Source organism: Trichomonas vaginalis, chromosome VI (genome assembly GCF_026262505.1).
Source record: "Trichomonas vaginalis G3 chromosome VI, whole genome shotgun sequence".
Classification (NCBI taxonomy): domain Eukaryota; phylum Parabasalia; order Trichomonadida; family Trichomonadidae; genus Trichomonas; species Trichomonas vaginalis.
The window spans coordinates 7,646,481-7,665,934 of NC_067208.1; the positions used below are offsets into that span (position 1 = coordinate 7,646,481).

Here is a 19,454-nt window from a genome sequence, read left to right on the forward strand (position 1 = left end):
CATTGTCGACCAAACCATTCTGCTCTTGGTGTCATTGACGGTTGTATAAAAATGTTAAGACTTAAACCAACCACAAGGTGGTGAAGCAAATGAAATGTCATATGACGACAAATATAGACACTTCTCCATGGCAAAGATGAGACAAGTTTTAAATATTTACAATAGCCGTAAACAAAAAGGTTTGGGAAACTCCTCCGAAGAAATGAAAAACAACCCTGACTTAGAGAAAGACTATATATTTAATAATTTAGTCAAAAGAGACAAACAAGAAAGAATGCCGGGCTTCAAACTTCAGAAGAGTGACAAAGTAAAAATAGAAATACTAAACGCGACCCATATGAAAATACTATTGACTATGACAACAATGGAACCCGACAGGTACTCACATTCGTGTTCGTAAAAATAGAAGAAAGTATACAAGAGAATATTATGAAGTTTTAGGCAAACATGGCAAAATGTACAGACTGCAAGCAGAAGATAAAACTACTATTGTCAGACCTCGTGTTCAAACTTGTCAAAGTTCAAGGTGGTATACTTTCAAAGACAGTTTCTAACAAATATAAGACAACTCCTGACGAATATGCTAAAGAAGTTGAAAATGACGACTAAAAGCATTTCTATACCATGCGTAAACTGTCATGTAAGGTGGCATGTAGTCTTTACTTTGTCCCGTTGTTTGCGTATATCCTGAAACGCGATGTGTATGGTTTCCTCCTCCCTCAGTGTTACTCCAGTAACAATCTATAGCAAACTTAACGTCGTCTTTAACATCATATCCTTTACCTTTTGTCATTGCTGCCCAATCCCAATATCTATGCTTATGCCAACCTGCTTGAGATGTTACTTAAATCTATGTAGTGACTGTGTGCAGGTAAATTTTCACTGAAATCGTTTTACTTCCACCTGTTTCCTTTGAAGAGTTTGCACAATACAAAAACCTGTCGACTATTTGAGTCCAAGTTCCAAACCAAGTACTACTTCTGGTCTGGTAGAGTTCATTGACGTATAAATAGAGCCTATAGGATATAATGTTTGAAGTATTTCTGTCTTTAATGTTTGAAGCTCTGTTTTGTCTGCTTTCTTGTCATATAAATCTTGAGCAGTGAATTTAATATTATGTTCATCCTTCATGACATAAACATCTTTACATCTAATGTTTTTCATCGTCGTTATGTCGTCATCCGATGTTAAACCTTGTGGAAAGTTAGGAGGTTTACAATATATTGCATCCCCACCAGTTTCTTCAACCGTTCCTTCATACTTCTATAGCAACAGTTGTAAAATTGTATGTGTATGGTTCTTGTCTGCTTTCTTCTCTAACTCATCGTTAACATAAGTTTTTATCTGCTTTAAGGTCTAAACATCCTGAAACCATCCTGTATCGGCTTTAGTTTTTAAAATCTTCGATGTCCGTTCATGGTACCAGTCAACCCTTTCTATAATTTCTTTATCTTTTTCATCCACATATTCCTTATCCGCCTTCTTCACTAACACACTAGCCATAAGTCCCTTATCTACCTTATTTTCAAGGCTAACGTTTAAGTCTGTTATTTCAGATATAGAAATGTGTATGAGTCTTTTTAGAATATTCGTTTTCAGCTCTTGTCACTTTCACTTGACATTTTATTGTCAACATATGTTTTGTCTGCTAGTTCAGGATGAGTATGTTCTTTTGTTGCATAAGCATTGTTAGCTCTTTCTTCTTCTTTTGCTATTGCATTCGTCTACATATTCTTGTCAGCTTTGTTGTCAACATCTGCTTTCAAAAAAGTTCATTTATAGGTTTCTCGTTTAAAAGTTCCTTTTGTTGGATTTATACAGACAGTATTGTTCTTCTTGTCTTGAAACAGAAACCATCTGTCATTGGGTTTAATGTCAGTTTTTAAGTTTCCTTCTTTCAATGACTCAGATATCTTAGAATAGTTTGAAAAGTTTGTTGTGTTTCTTATTTAGAGCTTGCATAATGAGTTGTCGGTTGTGTTGTATTTCTCTCATGGAAGCAATATCTTTCGACATTTTTATTCTAGATAAAATATGCTTCCAATAGAAAAAGAAAATTCAAGAGTTGCTACAACTAAACCATTAGATGAACTTTTTACTAATGTCGGTCAAAAGTTTGAGACAGAGACCGTAAAGCATGAAGGCTATCGTTTTGACTACCATTAAGATGGCTAAAGAGACCCATCTGTCACAAAAGCTATTGGCTTTCGTAGAATGAAGTTTGTGTCTGTAGAAGATAAAAGTTTTCCATTTATTGTAAGGTTTCATATAGATTATATATCTGAAGGGAAACGAAAAATGTGGGAAGAAATTGAGCTAATACAAGTTGACCTTTCATCTTCTCTACAGACTGCGTTAAAAAATATAGAAGAATAAAATAAATTCATGTTATGCAAAATATGCTGATGAATATGCAAATACCGAGAGCACACTTTATGTGAGAATTGTATATGACAAACAAAATTCACAAGTGTCATTTCAATCTACGAAGACAATCCAAAGAAAGACGAACAAATATATACAGAATTCACTGCAATGTCATGGTATTATTTGCAAAGAATGTTAAATCAAAACGAACTTCCTTTAGCAAATATTTACAGTCGATATGCAAGAGATGAACCATATTTATTTAAAGATGTTTTCGACCCAGCTGCTATTATTGTTCATGCTTCATTTTCTGGCGCCCAAAACTCTTTCTTATGCTTGGCAAATGACTTTTACGAAAAACCTACAAAGTTATACGAACCACCAAGTGGAAGTATTTCAGACTTTCAAGTATGGTTTACTACAGATGGAAGAAAAAGAATAATTCCATTATACCATGTGTTTTACTTAGAACTTAGTTTCATATACAACTACTATCGAACGGTAAAAATATAATTTTTTAATACGGTTGAGGTGTTGGATTTGGTTGCCAACTAGACTGTGGTGCAGGTTCAGGCTGTTGTATAACAGGAGCTTGTTCTTCTGGTTCAGGGTCTTTAGGTATAATACAACGAACTGACCTACTCTTTTACCAATATTTTTGACTCCGTTCCAAATTCCTCTTCCTACGGTTTTTTATTCCATTCCATATACCTCTTCCAACATTTCGAAAGAAGTTTCCTATCTTACTGAAGAAACCCATTTTACTATATGTAAAAATCTAATGTCCGCCTAGTCTCTTACGTTTCCTGTTGAGTTCCATAGCATTCTTTAACTGGAGCTCATACATTCTGTTTCTCCTCTGGTAGAAAACATATTCTGGGTCAACTCCTGTGTTCGCGTCATCTGCATAAAGTTGTTTATATCCCACTTCAGGGTTTGTATAAAACTCTTTCCATCTCATATTTGCATACCATGGGGCAAACCTAACGCAGCGTCATTTGACATGGCAGTTTGCATTTGTACATCTGTTGGCACTTGACCATAGTTTGCCATTGCAGTTTGTATTCTAACTTCATTTGGAATATTCTCTGGGTTTGGTTGTCCAGGTTGCTGTGCATTCGCTAAGTTCTGTGCGTCCATTTAATATTAGATAAAAATATCTCTTACGAGTACATATGCTGAACATTTGCAGGCATTGGTTCATCTTCATATTCTCTGTACTTTTCTGCCACGTCAAATAAATAAATGACACAATGGAAAAAACCTAAAACAAGTAGTCCGATTTCAAACCACATTTACTTACTAATAAAATTTCTTTGTTATGACACTTTCTCCAGTTTATAGGTCCTCTCTCATATTCTATCTTGTCATATATAAACTCATAGTCATGTATGTCCTCTAACCATCTCATAACGGTTTCCAAACCACTTTTATCGGATGTAAAGTAAAAGCATGGATGGTTATGTATAACGTCTAAAGTTTCTAAAGAGTCTCTCAAAGTCCAGTCTACTTGGTATTGAAAATCCCATGTGTTATAGAACGGCGGGTCCACTATAAAGAAAACATTTTCCTTGTCTTTATATTTTTCATACAAATCTGTCCAATGACATCTCACAAACTCTATACCCTCAATATATTTTTCTATGTCCTCTTTGAAAACATTTGTATAGTTAAGATATAAAACTTTTGACATAAGTGTTTCAATGTCATGAACTCTTATAGAACCACTATATAATAGTCTAGCAGATATACTATCCCAGTCTATATATTCTGCTTTTTTCAAAACCTCTCTCACAATATTTTTCTTATCTAATGGTATACGTTCCATCTTACCTATAGGTATCTTTTCTTTTAACTCTTTCAATATATTGTTTGTGTCTGGAATATGTTTGAGACGGTTCATATAGTTGTCGAAGTCATTGCATATAATCTTTGAGTCTGGGAATATTATATGGCACAAATGGGATATATAGAAACTTCCACCAAACAAATCTACAAATGTTAGACCATTCGGTAGTTTCTTAAGTTCTCTCAATATAATATTTTTACATCTACTCTTATTTCCAAAGAACGGTAACGGTGGTTTTGTAAAATTCATTTATATATAATAATAAAAATGTTTTTTCCTGAAAAGTGACAGAAAAGTGACAAAACATGAAAACATATATAATTTGTGAAAAGCTCCTGGAAGACCCGTATATATAAGAACTTCATTTATAATAATCATCTTCAGGGCTAGAAGGCACGAAGTGCCTGGAAGCCCCACTACCTTTTTTTTTTTTTTACCAAAACTCCCTAGGAAATGTGTGTATCTAAACTTTGATACCGCTCCTAAAGATATTTGGAAGTATTTTTATAAAACTTTACCAAATTCAGAACCAATCAATGGCACAAACGTTTCAGCTATGTCAAAAAATAATGAATGCTTCATTTACAATTGCTATTTTCATGGGAACACAGATGATAGCATCATTACTTTTAAAATTAATAATAACAAAATGCTTATCTCAGATTGTTTATTTTATGAATGTAGTTCGACAAATTATGTTGGTGGAGCTATAAACTTTAAATGTGATAGTTCAATTATTCAGTACAGAACGTGTGGCTACAAATCAAAAGCGAATTCTGATACAGCGCATCATGCATATATTTATTTACCACCTAGTTCGACTAATATAAACTACCTTTATGCAAGTTCTTTTCTTGATTGCGGAGATTTGAATTACATGGAAACAAATTTTATTGGTTACGGAAAAATTAGAGTTAAATCAATTAATACTAGTTCCTGCACAGCAAGAAAAAACGCAGGAATAAATATTGTTGGCCCAACTAATATTGGCATCATAACATATTCAACATTTTCTCAAAACAAAGCAAATGATCAAATTGTAGTTTTTTTTCGGGTTTTAAACATCATATGCATAATTGTAATATTTTGAATAATACATGCACAACCAATGATGTAAATCATAGAGGAACATGTTATTCATATCAAGCAACTGTTCTAATTGATCATTGTTCATTTTTTGGAAACTCGCCAACTAAACGAGAATTTTCTACATATAATTTCTCTACGCCCAGTTCAATTACAGTCAAAGAATGTTTCTTTGATAGAGAAAATAAAGAAGGTCCGATTACATCTGGATCGATCACATTTGAGAATATTTCTAGTGAATATTCGATTAATCAACTTCCTCATTTTTCCACAAACAAATGTGAAGCTGAATATCCTATGTTGAACGATCTTACTCTGACAAATGGCAAAGCAGTTTATCACCGAGTTGTTCCCTTCATTACTGCCTGTTTTATTTCCATCAAAAAGTAAAACAATGATTATCAAAAAGATTGATGCAATTGATCCAAGTGAACTTGACATCCTCTATTCGGAAGTTCTTAACCAAGAGCCATTCAACTCAAAGAACTGTTTGTTTATCGCACAATTCTTGAATTACGCGATTTGTGAAACTAAAGTTGTTGATGTGAAATCTATGGTTTCTACATTGTCTATCATTTCCGCTCTTCCTATTTCTAACATTGACAAGGGCAATGGCATTTCTGCATCAGCATCGACAAGTCTTGAAGAAATGAACACAGACATGCATCCACTCGAGAAATCATCAAGACTGAAGCGAAAATGAGTTTCGATGAACCTCCAAGTTTCTAAGATTTGTACAGTTTCAACTTAACTATATATTCAAACGAACAAGACGAACAACAGATCATCTCAGCATTCAAAAATGCACGAACTTGGGCCATCCTTTCTATGATGAATCATTTGCATAAGAGTGAGACTGAATCATCCGGCAATACTTGCGTTGTGCATGTGAAATTAAAGACTTGCAAGTCAATTTGAGTACTATTCTTGATTCATTTTGTTCTTGGTCCTCTGTTTGCCCATCTTTCACATTTTGTTGGATCACACTTATTTCAGACAGTAGATTCATTTATACACTTCTTTGTAACAACGAAGGATGGAGTGATTATTGTGTTTTATTATCTGATTTCGTTGTTACAGTTGGTTCTATCAACACGAATAGTGAATCATTCAGTAAGATATACAATTCATTACTTCGTCTTGTTTTAGTTTTACTTCACGATTTCAACAATTTCGTTGTTGGTTGTTGTGATGTTTTGATTGATGTTTCTCCGATTCATTTGACACAATTAAGAAACATATTTTTATCTCTACAACCGAATGAAAACGTATCTAAGATTCAAATTCAATTCGACAAAACAGTCAATTTCACAGACATCATGAACAACATTTTCAATGATAATTCATATGATGAAAATGTTCTAAAACAGATTTTTCCACAAGTCAACAGTCTTAAAGAGAGTGTCATTTTTGTTAGTTTCCTTTTGTCGAATATGCCAAACTTGCAACAGTTAAAGACGAACACGACAACAGACGAGATCAAAGTTTGTTTGTCTTTCATCAGTGTTCTTAATCTTTGCCAAACACCAGAACAGCGTACTATGATATGTAACTCTGTTTTAGACCAAGTTCGAAGTGAAAACACTAAATAATCTATTGGTGCATCTAAAATGATCCTTTATGTCATTGTTTCACAAGATGCAGAAAGAAACAACTTCCCTGTTAAAGATGTTCTTATTAAAGTTATCGCACAGAGAATTTCGACACCTGCACCTCATCCACAACAACTTCAATATTTAGTTAGAGACATTTTGTCACAACACGCTTTCTGGTCTCTCCCTTCTATCAAGATGAATTCCTCTGTTGTCAACTTCTTCATGGCTGCTAAACAAGCATTCCAAAAGAAATAAAAATAAAATAAAAATATCATATTTTGAATTTCTACTCTAAATTTCATCTTTTCTTTTCTTTCAATTTCTTTCTTCATAAAAAAGAGAGATCTAGCTTTTATAGTATCAGTAATATGAAGATTTGTTATATTCAGAAATATGGGACATAAGGAATTATGGTAAAACAATTTATATTAAGAGTTGCAAGATAAAAAAATACATATTTGTCACTTTTTGACTTTTCTTGATTGGTTTCAAGAGATTCCAATCAAGAAAATCACTTATCAAATGATTAAAATACGCAAACAAAGAATAATCTCTATCATGATGAATCTCCAACAGAGGTTTGGGAACAGTTTTATGAAACAACTCCAAACACAGAACCTCTCAGTGGTCCAAATGTTAAAGCAGAAACTACATCAAATGAATGTTTTCTCTATGATTGCATGTTTATTACTATTACAACTAATAGTGCCATTTATTTTGAAAAATCAAACAATAAATTTCTTAACTCATATTGTTCATTTGATAACTGCAGCAGTAATACAGATGGTGGATCTATCTACTTTAATTGTGATAGTTCCATTGTCCAATATCGAACATGTGGCTACAAATCAAAAACAAACTCTGAATATGGACATCATTCATCTGTTGAATTAGTTGATAAATCAAATAATAAAAATTATCTTTATGAAAGTTCTTTTTATGAATGCGGAAATTTAGAAAAAAATGTGGACAAATTATCTTCAATATGGAAATATTGAAGTTAAATCACTCAACACAAGTTTCTATGAAGCCAGCTATTACTCAGGGATTCTTCTAAATACACCAACTAGAATAGGTAACGTAACATTTTCGTCATTTTGTAGTTCCACATCATCTAATTCAATTTTAGGTCTAAATATTAAAAACTACACTTTTAAATTTTGTAATGTTTTGAATAATCATCAAACAAATGATGATTCTATTACATTTTGTGCTTTTGGTGCAACTGTTCAGATTGAAAACTGCTCATTTCTTGAAAATGCAGGACCAAGAGTAGAATTTTATCAATCTATTTATGAAGGATATGATGGTTCAATTACAGTTAAAAATTCATTCTGTGACAAAATTGATAAAACATATGGATTAGTTATTACAAATAATGTTAAAAATATATGTTCTATTTATTATCTTTCTCACTTTTCAACATATCTCTGTGAAACAGGTTTTCCTATTTTATGCATAAAGAATAATATTATTACAAATTATGAAGAAACTTATCTTCCTTCATCTAAATTTATTTTTATTTTTTTGTATCATTTGTTTAAAAGAATAAAAATAAACAATCTTAATGTATTAATTTTTCTCATCATATCAATGCTTTTGAAATTTATAAATAACTTGTTTTGACTACATTCAATTTCGTACATTTTATAGAAGATTAATCAATAGAAAGAATCATTCAATTCGATGAACCAGTATTTAATTCATTTATTCAGGCATATATCATCATTCCAGATTCACCGTGTTACAAGAAACATCCAGAGATCTTGTTAAAGCAGCTATTGCAAAGACAGCATATATACATATGAAGAGTGAATCAAAAAAAATAGCATCAAAGGTAGCAGCAGCAACAGAGTTGATTTCACGAGATATTTTTGGAAGTGAATACATCCGAGATATCGCTAAAGATTTCACTAAACAATTATGTGCATGATTAACACTTCTCATAGCTCCTATGCGTATTTCTCATCTATTGCTTAAGGCTCCAGTCCCACCCTTTCAATTTTTAAAATTGAATATATCCGTCAATAAGAGTTTTCATGACTTATAATTAAAGATATTATATTAGTGTAATATAAGCTATAATATTATAATGATGTAGGGTGTAGCATTGCTAGAACGTTATTTGTAAATTTCACTATTATCAACTTTGAACGACATAATTCGTCCTATAAACAAAAGGACTCTGTCATGTTGTAGGATATTAGTATAGTATATTATTTATATTAGTAAACATGACTTTTACTTCTCCCTGATTGAGTTATTTTTTCAACAAAGAAAAATGAAAAAGTTACTTTTTTACAAAATCTAATAATAAGTGATCCATAATTTTATTATTAATAAACATGTTACTACATATAATTTAGATATATCTAAACATTGAATAGCATTAGCTTCTTTCGATTTTTATCAAAGTAAATAAAATTACCGCATGAAAAAAATTGACATATTTTGACAAAGAAGGAAAAACTTTTAGTTCCGCTCTGTCACTTTGTTAGAATGCTATTGATGTTTATTATTATGTCTTAGTTTAATTTTATATATAAATGAGAAATGAGGAATTAGATTCGCAATACCATCACGAAAATAGCATTTTTAAAAGCTTTTAATTCTGTATGAGATAAATAGATATGAAAAGTAAAATCTGATATGAATATAATTTAATATGAACTATTATATTATAGTTGAGATTGCTTGTCAAAACGGTTTTTTGACAAGTCAGTATTCAATTTTTCAAAAGTATATTCAAAAAATTGAATGATATCTCAACGTATAAGAAAAAACTTTTAGTTCCACTCTGTCACTTTGTTAGAAAAATTATATAGTTTCTATTGACACTATCATTATACCCAGCTGTGAAAGGTATATTGAGGAATTAGGTTTGCAAGATTGTAATTTTTGTTATTTTTTTCCAAATTGAGAGGATTTTTGACGATAGAGTTGGACAATTTTTGAATAACAATTTCATTACCTTAAGCATTATAAAAATTTGAACAAATTTTATGACGTAATAGTATAAGTTATAATTTATTAATTTCCAAAAGAAATGACCAAAAAATTCCTTTCCAATATGTTGAATCAAATCGATTTTATAAATAAAATTTAAACATTAAACTTGATTTTTATAAAAGTGACATTTATCTACTTTCAATAACTTAATCCCAAGGTAAGAAGCTAATCCAATCATATAAAAATGTTATAATTAACCACATGTTTATTCATTTATGATATCATTATGCTTCAAAATCTATAATTATAAAATTCAAATTATCAATTATCAAAAAATCTTTATTTGTCATATATCAAATAGAAAAGTTAACATATATCATATTTCAAACTATAATGTAATAGACCTTCAACCGACCTAGTTGATCCACAGGAATTAAGGAAAAGACGACGAAGCCGCTAAGCGGCTCAGATGGACTCAGAGAGTCCTCATAAAAATAAAGTTAATTTTAAAAATATTTTTTATTTTTTACTTTTAATAAAATGAGTACTAAAATTACTGAAGCAACAAAACAAAAGTTTTTAGTTGAATACATTAAATCAGGAACTATTCCAGAAGGTTTTTATGTTTATCAAATGAAAGATGGTAGAGTTCAATTTAGAAAAATTAAGCAGCCATTAAATAAAGATGGAATATTAAGAAAGATTAAATTATATGAAGATAATATAGCAGAACTGAAGAAGAAATTAGAAGAATTCGAAAAATCAGATTAGATATAAAATTTTATTTTTATATAAAATGAATTTTACTAATAAATTATTAATTATCGTTTCATTACTTCTCATCTCCCGTGAAGCTCGTTTATGGTATGAATCTATAAAAGAGTTTGAAGACAGCAGCGATGACATTCCTGAATCATGCCAGCATATTTACTGTTAAAATTCACAAGGTTAGAAATGAGGTTAGATATCGGGTTAGATCTACCCTAAGCCGCGTAGCGGCGAGACCCAAAGGGTCTAAATTAATTTTATCATTTATGAAAAATTTAGTATATACAGAAATTAAAAAATTTTTGAGTTAATTTATTTTTAAAAAAATTATTTTTTTTACTCTGGGTGTTAAAATCTATGATAAAAAAAATAAATAAAAAAATTTTAACGTTAATTTTTTAAAGTTTATTTTTTAAAAAATATTTTTTATTTTGAGTAGTGTCAAAAATATTAACGTTAATTTTTAAGTTTATTTTTAAAAAAATTTTTTATTTTGTGAAGTGTCAAAAAATTTAACGTTAATTTTTAAGTTTATTTTTTAAAAAATATTTTTTTATTTTTGTAAATGTCAAAATATTTTACGTGTCACACGGTTTTTTGCAGATTCTAGTAATTTGAGTACTAAGGGGCGTAGACCCTTGGTACCCAATTACTAGATACTAACTACCGTTGGGAAAAATTGAATACCCGAGGTTCAGCATACATATAAAAATGAAAGACTTAGAGCCTAGGGTTAAGCAGGAAGATAGAGGGTACATATGAGATTATCCTCAGTAACTCTCAGGCAAATCTGAGTTTTTGGTCAGATATATAAGATTATTGTGAACGAAAAATTATCTAATATAGGCCTAATTGTCATGTGCACATATAGACATATGTATATATTATATGTTTCTTGTGTTATTATAGGTTAAATCCATATTTTGATATGTGAGATAAATTATATCTTAACACAGAAATCGTTTTTTTATATTATCACAGTAGATATGAGGGGTACTATATGAGTTATAATATATATTATTAGGAATAAGTATATAGATCCAAAATAATGGGAATGCATAATTTATGGCGAACTCAAAACATTTATTTTTATATTATGAGGTTATAAAATTGTTTTATTCATATATTATATGTGCTCTGTGCTATTGAAATGTGCTTAAAATGATTCTGCACGCGCAATCACAAAGCAAAACTTCGTAGCGAGCAACAGTTTGTGCAAGGACAGGGAATTTATATTTTTATCCTTACATAAACTTATAATGTGGTTAAAATGTTCGGTTTGCTCTCACATTTGTTCCGCACTGTGACATCGTGAACAAAGTTTCCGATCTGAGTGCATATATGCAGGGTCTTTCCATGGCACCCTGCATACATGTACTCAGATCGGGAATATTGTCCACTTTTGTTCCACGATGTGACATCGTGAACAAAGTTTCCGATCTGAGTGCATATATGCAGAGTCTTTCCATGGCACCCTGCATACATGTACTCAGATAAGAAATTTGCTTAATTGTTTGACATGAATGTCACATTCGAAAATCGTTTCTCGAAAGGAGTTTACAATTACAATATATTGTCCTATTGTATTGTAATTGTAAACTCCTTTCGAGAAAAGCTTTCACTTTGTGGCACGAATATCACATTCGAAAATCGTTTCTCGAAAGGAGTTTACAATTACAATATATTGTCCTATTGTATTGTAATTGTAAACTCCTTAGTTCGATTCCTTCATTTTATTAAATTATAAATATACAATTCTTTCTAATCTTCCTTTTTCATAATTCATTTCTCATTTAAATTCTAAATAATCTAACTCTACTAATCTAGATTTTTTCTAATATCAATTTTTCATATACAAACTCTTATTTTTTCTCAAAATCTTCCTTCCAACTCCAAATACACCTCTGGCTATTGTTCCCACTGCGGGTAAAAATCTAGATGCGACTCCTGCTAATGCGCCAAATAAACCCATTTCTTATAGGGTAAAAAATGACGAATCCGAACAAGGACCCCTATGTTTCTAAAGCGACAAAGAAAGCACTCATGATAAAAATCTTTAGTTCAACACCAAATGCTTGGTTTATGGATATCTTGGAAAACATTCCGAGGTATAGAGAAGATGGACCACCATACTGGTTAATATTTGTTGGTCAAAACACAAGATACTGTGAAGCCATACCATTACAGTCCAAAGCTATTTTAGATATCTTAGCAGCTTTGACAATATTCGTTGACAAATACCATCCAACAAAACTGACATCTGACTGTGAAAGTTCTTTCAAATCAGATGATATTAAAAACTATCTGCGTTCCAAAAATGTAAACCAATATTTCATTGTCGACCAAAACCATTCTGCTCTTGGTGTCATTGACGGATGTATAAAAATGTTAAGAGACTTAAACCAACCACAAGGTGGTGAAGCAAATGAAATGTCATATGACGACAAATATAGACACTTCTCCCAGGCAAAGATGAGACAAGTTTTAAATATTTACAATAACCGTAAACAAAAAAGTTTGGGAAACCACTCCCCCGAAGAAATGAAAAACAACCCTGACTTAGAGAAAGACTATATATTTAATAATTTAGTCAAAAGAGACAAACAAGAAAGAATGCCGGACTTCAAACTTCAGAAAGGTGATAAAGTAAAAATAGAAATACCTAAACGCGACCCATATGAAAATACTATTGACTATGACAACAATGGGAACTCGACAGGTACTCACATTCGTGTTCGTAAAAATAGAAGAAAGTATACAAGAGAATATTATGAAGTTTTAGGCAAACATGGCAAAATGTACACACTGCAAGCAGAAGATAAAACTACTATTGTCAGACCTCGTTTCAAACTTGTCAAAGTTCAAGGTGGTATACTTTCAAAGACAGTTCCTAACAAATATAAGACAACTCCTGACGAATATGCTAAAGAAGTTGAAAATGACTACTAAGCAATTCTATACCATGCGTAAACTGTCATGTAAGGTGGCATGTATTCTTTACTTTGTCCCGTTGTTTGCGTATATCCTGAAACGAAATGTGTATGGTTTCCTTCTCCCTGAGTGTTATTCCAGTAACAATTTATAGCAAACTTAACGTCGTCTTTAACATCATATCCTTTACCTTTTGTCATTCCTGACCAATCCCAATATCTATGCTTATGCCAACCTGCTTGAGATGTACTTAAATCTATGTAGTGACTGTGTGCAGGTAAATTTTCACCTGAAATCGTTTTACTTCCACCTGTTTCCTTTGAAGAGTTTGCACAATACAAAAACCTGTCGACTATTTGTTCCCATGCACCAACACCAAACATTACTTGAGGACCTCTTGCATCCATAGATGTATAAATAGAACCTACTGGGTTCATTAAATCAAACATATGAGATATTATAGGATTGTCTCTTTTGAACTTAAAATATAGTGCAACTATTTCAGGTTTCTTCTGGTTTGTGTCAGAATATTTTTTATAATATAATCTTATGTTTTCAGGGTAGGTAAAATCTTGACTATAATATTTATTTCTGTCATCTGTATAATAATATACTATTCTCGTTTTTTCTATTGCATTATATCTTTTATATCTATAATAATCTAAATATAATGTTAGCTTTTGTTCATCTACATGTGGTGTTCTGTCGTCATCTCCATAGTCATAATAATGTGGTGCCGGAGCTGGGTCAGGTAATATCATATCCACCATTTCATAAACTCTTAAATATTTCTTTTGTTCGTCTCCATATAAGTTTAAGTAGCAGTTGTTGTCTAATGGAACTTTAACTTGTGTACCATCATTCTTTTTATAGCTTACATACATTTCATTGTTATTTTTCGGAATGAGTTTATACCGTGTACCATTTTCTAAGGACTGTACCAACTGCCATCTAAAATATTTATTTTCTTCATTGACAGAAAAGTCACCAACAATAGTTTCAATATTTTTTGTTCCTATCAAACTTTGGTATATTTCATTGACATATGTTTTATCTGCTTTATTTTCAAGGCTAACGTTTAAGTCTGTTATTTCAGAAGATGTATGTGTATGTCCAACGTCACTTTTCCTGTTTAAGGTTTCTTGTAAGTTTGTAATATTTGCAATGGTATGTGTATGTCCAACGTCACTTTTCCTGTTTAAGGTTTCTTGTAAGTTTGTAATATTTGCAATGGTATGTGTATGTCCAACGTCACTTTTCCTGTTTAAGGTTTCTTGTAAGTTTGTAATATTTGCAATGGTATGTGTATGTCCAACGTCACTTTTCCTGTTTAAGGTTTCTTGTAAGTTTGTAATATTTGCAATGGTATGTGTATGTCCAACGTCACTTTTCCTGTTTAAGGTTTCTTGTAAGTTTGTAATATTTGCAATGGTATGTGTATGTCCAACGTCACTTTTCCTGTTTAAGGTTTCTTGTAAGTTTGTAATATCAGATATAGAATGTGTATGAGTCTTATCTGCTTTTGTCTCTAATGTTTCCTTAAGACTTGGTATTTGGTTAATATAATGTATATGAGTCTTTTTAGAATATTCGTTTTCAGCTCTTGTCACTTCACTTGACATTTTATTGTCAACATATGTTTTGTCTGCTAGTTCAGGATGAGTATGTTCTTTTGTTGCATAAGCATTGTTAGCTCTTTCTTCTTCTTTTGCTATTGCATCGTCTACATATTCTTTGTCAGCTTTGTTGTCAACATCTGCTTTCAAAAGAAGTTCATTTATAGGTTTCTCGTTTAAAGTTCCTTTTGTTGGATTTATACAGACAGTATTGTTCTTATTGTCTTGAAATAGAAACTCATCTGCTATAGGGTTTAATGTCAGTTTTAAGTCACCCCCTTTCAATGACTCAGATATCTTAGAATAGTTTGAAAAGTTTGTTGTGTTCTTATTTAGAGCTTGCATAATGAGTTGTCGGTTGTGTTGTATTTCTCTCATAGACGCTGTTTCATTTGACATTTTTATTATAGATAAAATATGCTTCCAATAGAAAAAGAAAATTCTAGAGTTGCTACAACTAAACCATTAGATGAACTTTTTACTAATGTCGGTCAAAAGTTTGACTTAGATACTATAAAGCATGAAGGCTATCGTTTTGACTACCCATTAAGATGGTTAAGAGACCCATCTGTCACAAAAGCTATTGGCTTTCGAAGAATAAAGTTTGTGTCTGTAGAAGATAAAAGTTTTCCATTTATTGTAAGGTTTCATATAGATTATACATCTGAAGGGCAACGAAAAATGTGGGAAGAAATTGAGCTAATACAAGTTGACCTCTCATCTTCTCTACAGACTGCATTAAAAAATATAGAAGATAAAATAAATTCATGTTATGCAAAATATGCTGATGAATATGCGAATACCGATAGCACACTTTATGTGAGAATTGTATATGACAAACAAAATTCACAAGTGTCATTTCAAATCTACGAAGACAATCCAAATAAAGACGAACAAATATATACAGAATTCACTGCAATGTCATGGTATTATTTGCAAAGAATGTTAAATCAGAAAGTTGAACCTCTTTTAGCAAATATCTACAGTCGATATGCAAGAGATGAACCATATTTATTTAAAGATGTTTTCGACCCAGCTGCTATTATTGTTCATGCTTCATTTTCTGGCGCCCAAAACTCTTTCTTATGCTTGGCAAATGACTTTTACGAAAAACCTACAAAGTTATACGAACCACCAAGTGGAAGTATTTCAGACTTTCAAGTATGGTTTACTACAGATGGAAGAAAAAGAATAATTCCATTATACCATGCGTTTTACTTAGAACTTAGTTTCATATACAACTACTATCGAACGATAAAAATATAATTTTTTAATACGGTTGAGGTGTTGGATTTGGTTGCCAACTAGACTGTGGTGCAGGTTCAGGCTGTTGTATTACAGGAGCTTGTTCTTCTGGTTCAGGGTCTTTAGGTAAGTTAGTATGGCTAAGTCGTGTACTGAGGCACTGCGCGCCTCCGTACACCACTTAACCTTAAATATTTACAAAACCATTAACGTATATTTTACAACACAAACGACAACACTAACTTAACATTAAATATTTACAAAGCCGCCAACCACTTCACTTCACTAACGTTTTCACAAACGACTTCACTAATGTAAAAAATAAACGTTCTCACTTACAAAAGTATTGCAACTCCTCCCATTGCTGTGCTTCACATAACAGCTCATAATCTTCTGACTCACTTTCTTCTTCATATAGGTCAAAATCACTGTCAAAATAAATGTTAGTAAGTTTTGACAAAGCTAATGAAACACGTTTACCGTTTGTATCGTATGCTTGTATAAACTTTCCATTCTTCATTCCTTCATAAACGCTCAAACTAACTTTACCCTTTCTCCCTCGTATCTGATAGAATGTATTTTCACGAGGAACGAAGAATAAATTCTTGAACTCATGACCGTTGTAGTTTGTTATCTCAATAGTTTTCGTCATTTATATAAAAATAAAATAAAAAATTATTTAAAAATAAACTTAAAAATTAATGATATCACCACCCTCACACGTATGAAAACATAGCGCAAAAATAAATTTAGGGTAGAAGGGTAGATCTAACCTCATTTCTACCCTCATTTCTAACCCTGTTGAATTCATTGCTTTATAACTCTCTTCCTTTCTCCAACTCTTCTAACTTCTTCCTAAGTTCAGCAATGTTGTCCTCATGTAATTTAATCTTTCTCAAAATTCCTTCTTTATCTAATGGTTGCTTTATCTTTCTAAACTGAACTCTACCATCCTTCATAGTATGAATGTAAAAACCTTCTGGAATAGTTCCTGATTTAATGTATTCTACCAAAAACTTTTGTTTCATTGCTTCAGTGACTTTATTTGTCATTTCAATCAAATAAAAATTTTAATATTAAATAAAAATAACGTTATTTTTCAGTAAGGAAACGCAGGAGTTTTACGATTTATTTGAGGAGTAGGTTCTGGTTTAAATGTTGGAGTCGGTTTAGGAGTTGACTTTTGAACAGGAGTTTGTACTTCCATAGGTTCAGGAGTCATTGAAGGTTTTGCTTGTGAAGGCATTGGAGTTTGTTTAACTTCAGCTACTTCAGTATTATTTACAACATTTGCTTTATTTCTTTTCAACATCATAACTGCTCCTGCTGTAGCTAGCAAACCTAGTGGGAGACCATATTTTATATAAAGACTTGACCAAATGCTATTTTTGACAGCAGCTGGTGGAACACCTAACCTTGGTGAGACTGCTCTTTGCCATTGTGCAGCTCGTAAGAAATATTCAATAGGTGCTCCATAATCGTTTGGTAAAGTTTGTTTCATAGATGGTGAAGGTTCACGAGAGCTTGATGAAGAACTCATTTATAAACTTTAAAAATAAACGTTCATCCTTTATTCCTCACTGTCGTCCGTAGCTAAGTTATAGTCATCTAATCTTATTATTGGGATTCCATTAGCACGCACCTGAATGGCAAAGCAACAATCCCTCATAAATCCAATAAGTGGCTTTGGTACATTTTCAGTTGCTAGTTCAATAGGTCCTTTAACAGACAATTTGTATGTTATTGGAGCAGTAGATGTTTGACCTTGCTGGAAGCAAAAGTCCACTTCTGTTGGAAAAACCACATAAGAAATGTGTGTTGTCATAGCTATCCCATTTATGTTCCACACTACCATCATCCACAATGACCTCATAACATCTTCATTAAATCCAATCATATCATTGTTTGTATTGCAAGCGTTCGCAACCATTTCATAAAATACAGGTCCATATGATTTTTCAGGTTCTGCAGGCATATTTTCCATAAGCTCCCATGGAAAGCTGAAGATATTTAAACTTAGGGTTCTCAAAATTAACATAATAGTTGTCTTTCTTTCTAAATAGTGCCCAAATACTTTTAACATTAATAGGCGTATAAGCTGCTGTAAATGTTGCACTTGAACTATCTGTATTCTTGAGAATGAACCGTCCATAGGAATCCAATCCATAACTTTAACAGGAAAACATAAAGCCTCGTTTGTATAATGTTCTACAAGTTCTGTATAAATGTTAGGGTCTAAAGAGAATGACTTTGGATGAATGAAACATTCATTAAAATCCATCTTTGTTCGAAATAGTTGCTGGGTTACAGTTGTAATAGTAACTGTTCCACTAGCTTCTATGCCTTCGTTATCATAGTGAATGGTTCATTCCATGGAACAAATTTATTTGTCGGTGGATTTGAATCTGAAGCAAATGCAACTTTAAGAGTTGGATTGAAAGCAATGATATCATTTATAGATATAGATGTGCATTGTAAGCGTCGCTACTGAACTTTACTTTAAGCTGAATGTTTCCTGCAAAAGCTGAATAAATCGAATAGCTTCTAATGGAAGGAATCTTCTAACAGGAATTCTTAAACGAAGCTTAAAATCAAATGACTTTCCTGCTGTAATTGGACCACTAACAATTTGTCCTGTTCTGCATGTTCCCGAATGACTCCATACATCTTCATGTCGAGTCTTTGAGAAAACATCTACTTTCTTTATTTGTTCGGTAGTTTGTGAGTTTGAAGTTATATATGCTTCTTCTCTTGCGTTGTCTTGAGAATATACGATACGACCATTTGCAAGGATTTGATATCCAGCAACTGCATAGAAAGCGTCATCGAAACCAATCCAAAATCCTGGTGGGTTTGTTTTATTGGAACCTGAACCAATTTCTTTATCTACAATAAATTGACCTTCCATTTTATACGTAATGAATGTTTATTGTAAAGGTCCAACATATTTTCCACCAGGAGGTGAGAGATTGAATGTTACCATGTGTTATCTTTAGCAGTTCCAGGTTGTGATGGAATCTTTGCGTCAGAATATTTTCTATTAGTGTC

The 19,454-nt window shown here is 31.8% G+C and overlaps 8 protein-coding genes and 3 pseudogenes across 11 annotated transcripts, besides 4 other annotated features; 5 read left to right on the forward strand and 6 right to left on the reverse strand.

The window, feature by feature from the left end:
- Nucleotides 1-4,650: part of a mobile genetic element that runs on past the window's edge.
- TVAGG3_0823900 lies at nt 606-1,470 on the reverse strand (annotated as a pseudogene). Its single transcript has one exon. A coding segment is annotated over exon 1 (865 nt).
- On the reverse strand, nt 3,146-3,420 carry TVAGG3_0823910 (annotated as a pseudogene). The gene has a single exon. A coding segment is annotated over exon 1 (275 nt).
- A 974-nt stretch (nt 4,651-5,624) lies between the features above and the next one.
- On the forward strand, nt 5,625-6,005 carry TVAGG3_0823920 (nuclear-transcribed mRNA catabolic process, deadenylation-dependent decay; the record flags this gene model as incomplete). Its single annotated transcript, XM_001298266.2, has 1 exon — nt 5,625-6,005. The coding sequence occupies one exon, from the start codon at nt 5,625-5,627 to the stop codon at nt 6,003-6,005; it is 381 nt and encodes a 126-aa protein (XP_001298267.2).
- A 250-nt stretch (nt 6,006-6,255) lies between these two features.
- Nucleotides 6,256-7,160, forward strand: TVAGG3_0823930 (nuclear-transcribed mRNA catabolic process, deadenylation-dependent decay; the record flags this gene model as incomplete). The annotated part of the gene is made up of 1 exon (XM_051248169.1): nt 6,622-6,894. The coding sequence occupies one exon, from the start codon at nt 6,622-6,624 to the stop codon at nt 6,892-6,894; it is 273 nt and encodes a 90-aa protein (XP_051083644.1).
- Nucleotides 7,161-8,526: 1,366 nt separating this feature from the next.
- TVAGG3_0823940 lies at nt 8,527-8,877 on the forward strand (annotated as a pseudogene). The gene has a single exon. A coding segment is annotated over exon 1 (351 nt).
- Nucleotides 8,878-10,244: a mobile genetic element.
- Nucleotides 10,245-10,386: 142 nt separating this feature from the next.
- On the forward strand, nt 10,387-10,617 carry TVAGG3_0823960 (uncharacterized protein; the record flags this gene model as incomplete). The annotated part of the gene is made up of 1 exon (XM_001298264.1): nt 10,387-10,617. One exon carries the CDS (start codon nt 10,387-10,389, stop codon nt 10,615-10,617), a length of 231 nt encoding a protein of 76 aa, XP_001298265.1.
- A 1,868-nt stretch (nt 10,618-12,485) lies between these two features.
- Nucleotides 12,486-16,600: a mobile genetic element.
- Nucleotides 14,867-15,506, reverse strand: TVAGG3_0823980 (phage tail repeat-like family; the record flags this gene model as incomplete). Its single annotated transcript, XM_051248170.1, has 1 exon — nt 14,867-15,506. A coding segment is annotated over one exon (640 nt), but the record flags the coding sequence as incomplete, so codon positions are not given.
- TVAGG3_0823990 (uncharacterized protein) lies at nt 15,579-16,427 on the forward strand (the record flags this gene model as incomplete). The annotated part of the gene is made up of 1 exon (XM_051248171.1): nt 15,579-16,427. The coding sequence occupies one exon, from the start codon at nt 15,579-15,581 to the stop codon at nt 16,425-16,427; it is 849 nt and encodes a 282-aa protein (XP_051083646.1).
- Nucleotides 16,601-19,454: part of a mobile genetic element that runs on past the window's edge.
- TVAGG3_0824010 (uncharacterized protein) lies at nt 16,738-17,058 on the reverse strand (the record flags this gene model as incomplete). Its single annotated transcript, XM_051248172.1, has 1 exon — nt 16,738-17,058. The coding sequence occupies one exon, from the start codon at nt 17,056-17,058 to the stop codon at nt 16,738-16,740; it is 321 nt and encodes a 106-aa protein (XP_051083647.1).
- TVAGG3_0824020 (uncharacterized protein) lies at nt 17,222-17,458 on the reverse strand (the record flags this gene model as incomplete). Its single annotated transcript, XM_051248173.1, has 1 exon — nt 17,222-17,458. One exon carries the CDS (start codon nt 17,456-17,458, stop codon nt 17,222-17,224), a length of 237 nt encoding a protein of 78 aa, XP_051083648.1.
- On the reverse strand, nt 17,506-17,946 carry TVAGG3_0824030 (repellent protein 1 family; the record flags this gene model as incomplete). The annotated part of the gene is made up of 1 exon (XM_051248174.1): nt 17,506-17,946. One exon carries the CDS (start codon nt 17,944-17,946, stop codon nt 17,506-17,508), a length of 441 nt encoding a protein of 146 aa, XP_051083649.1.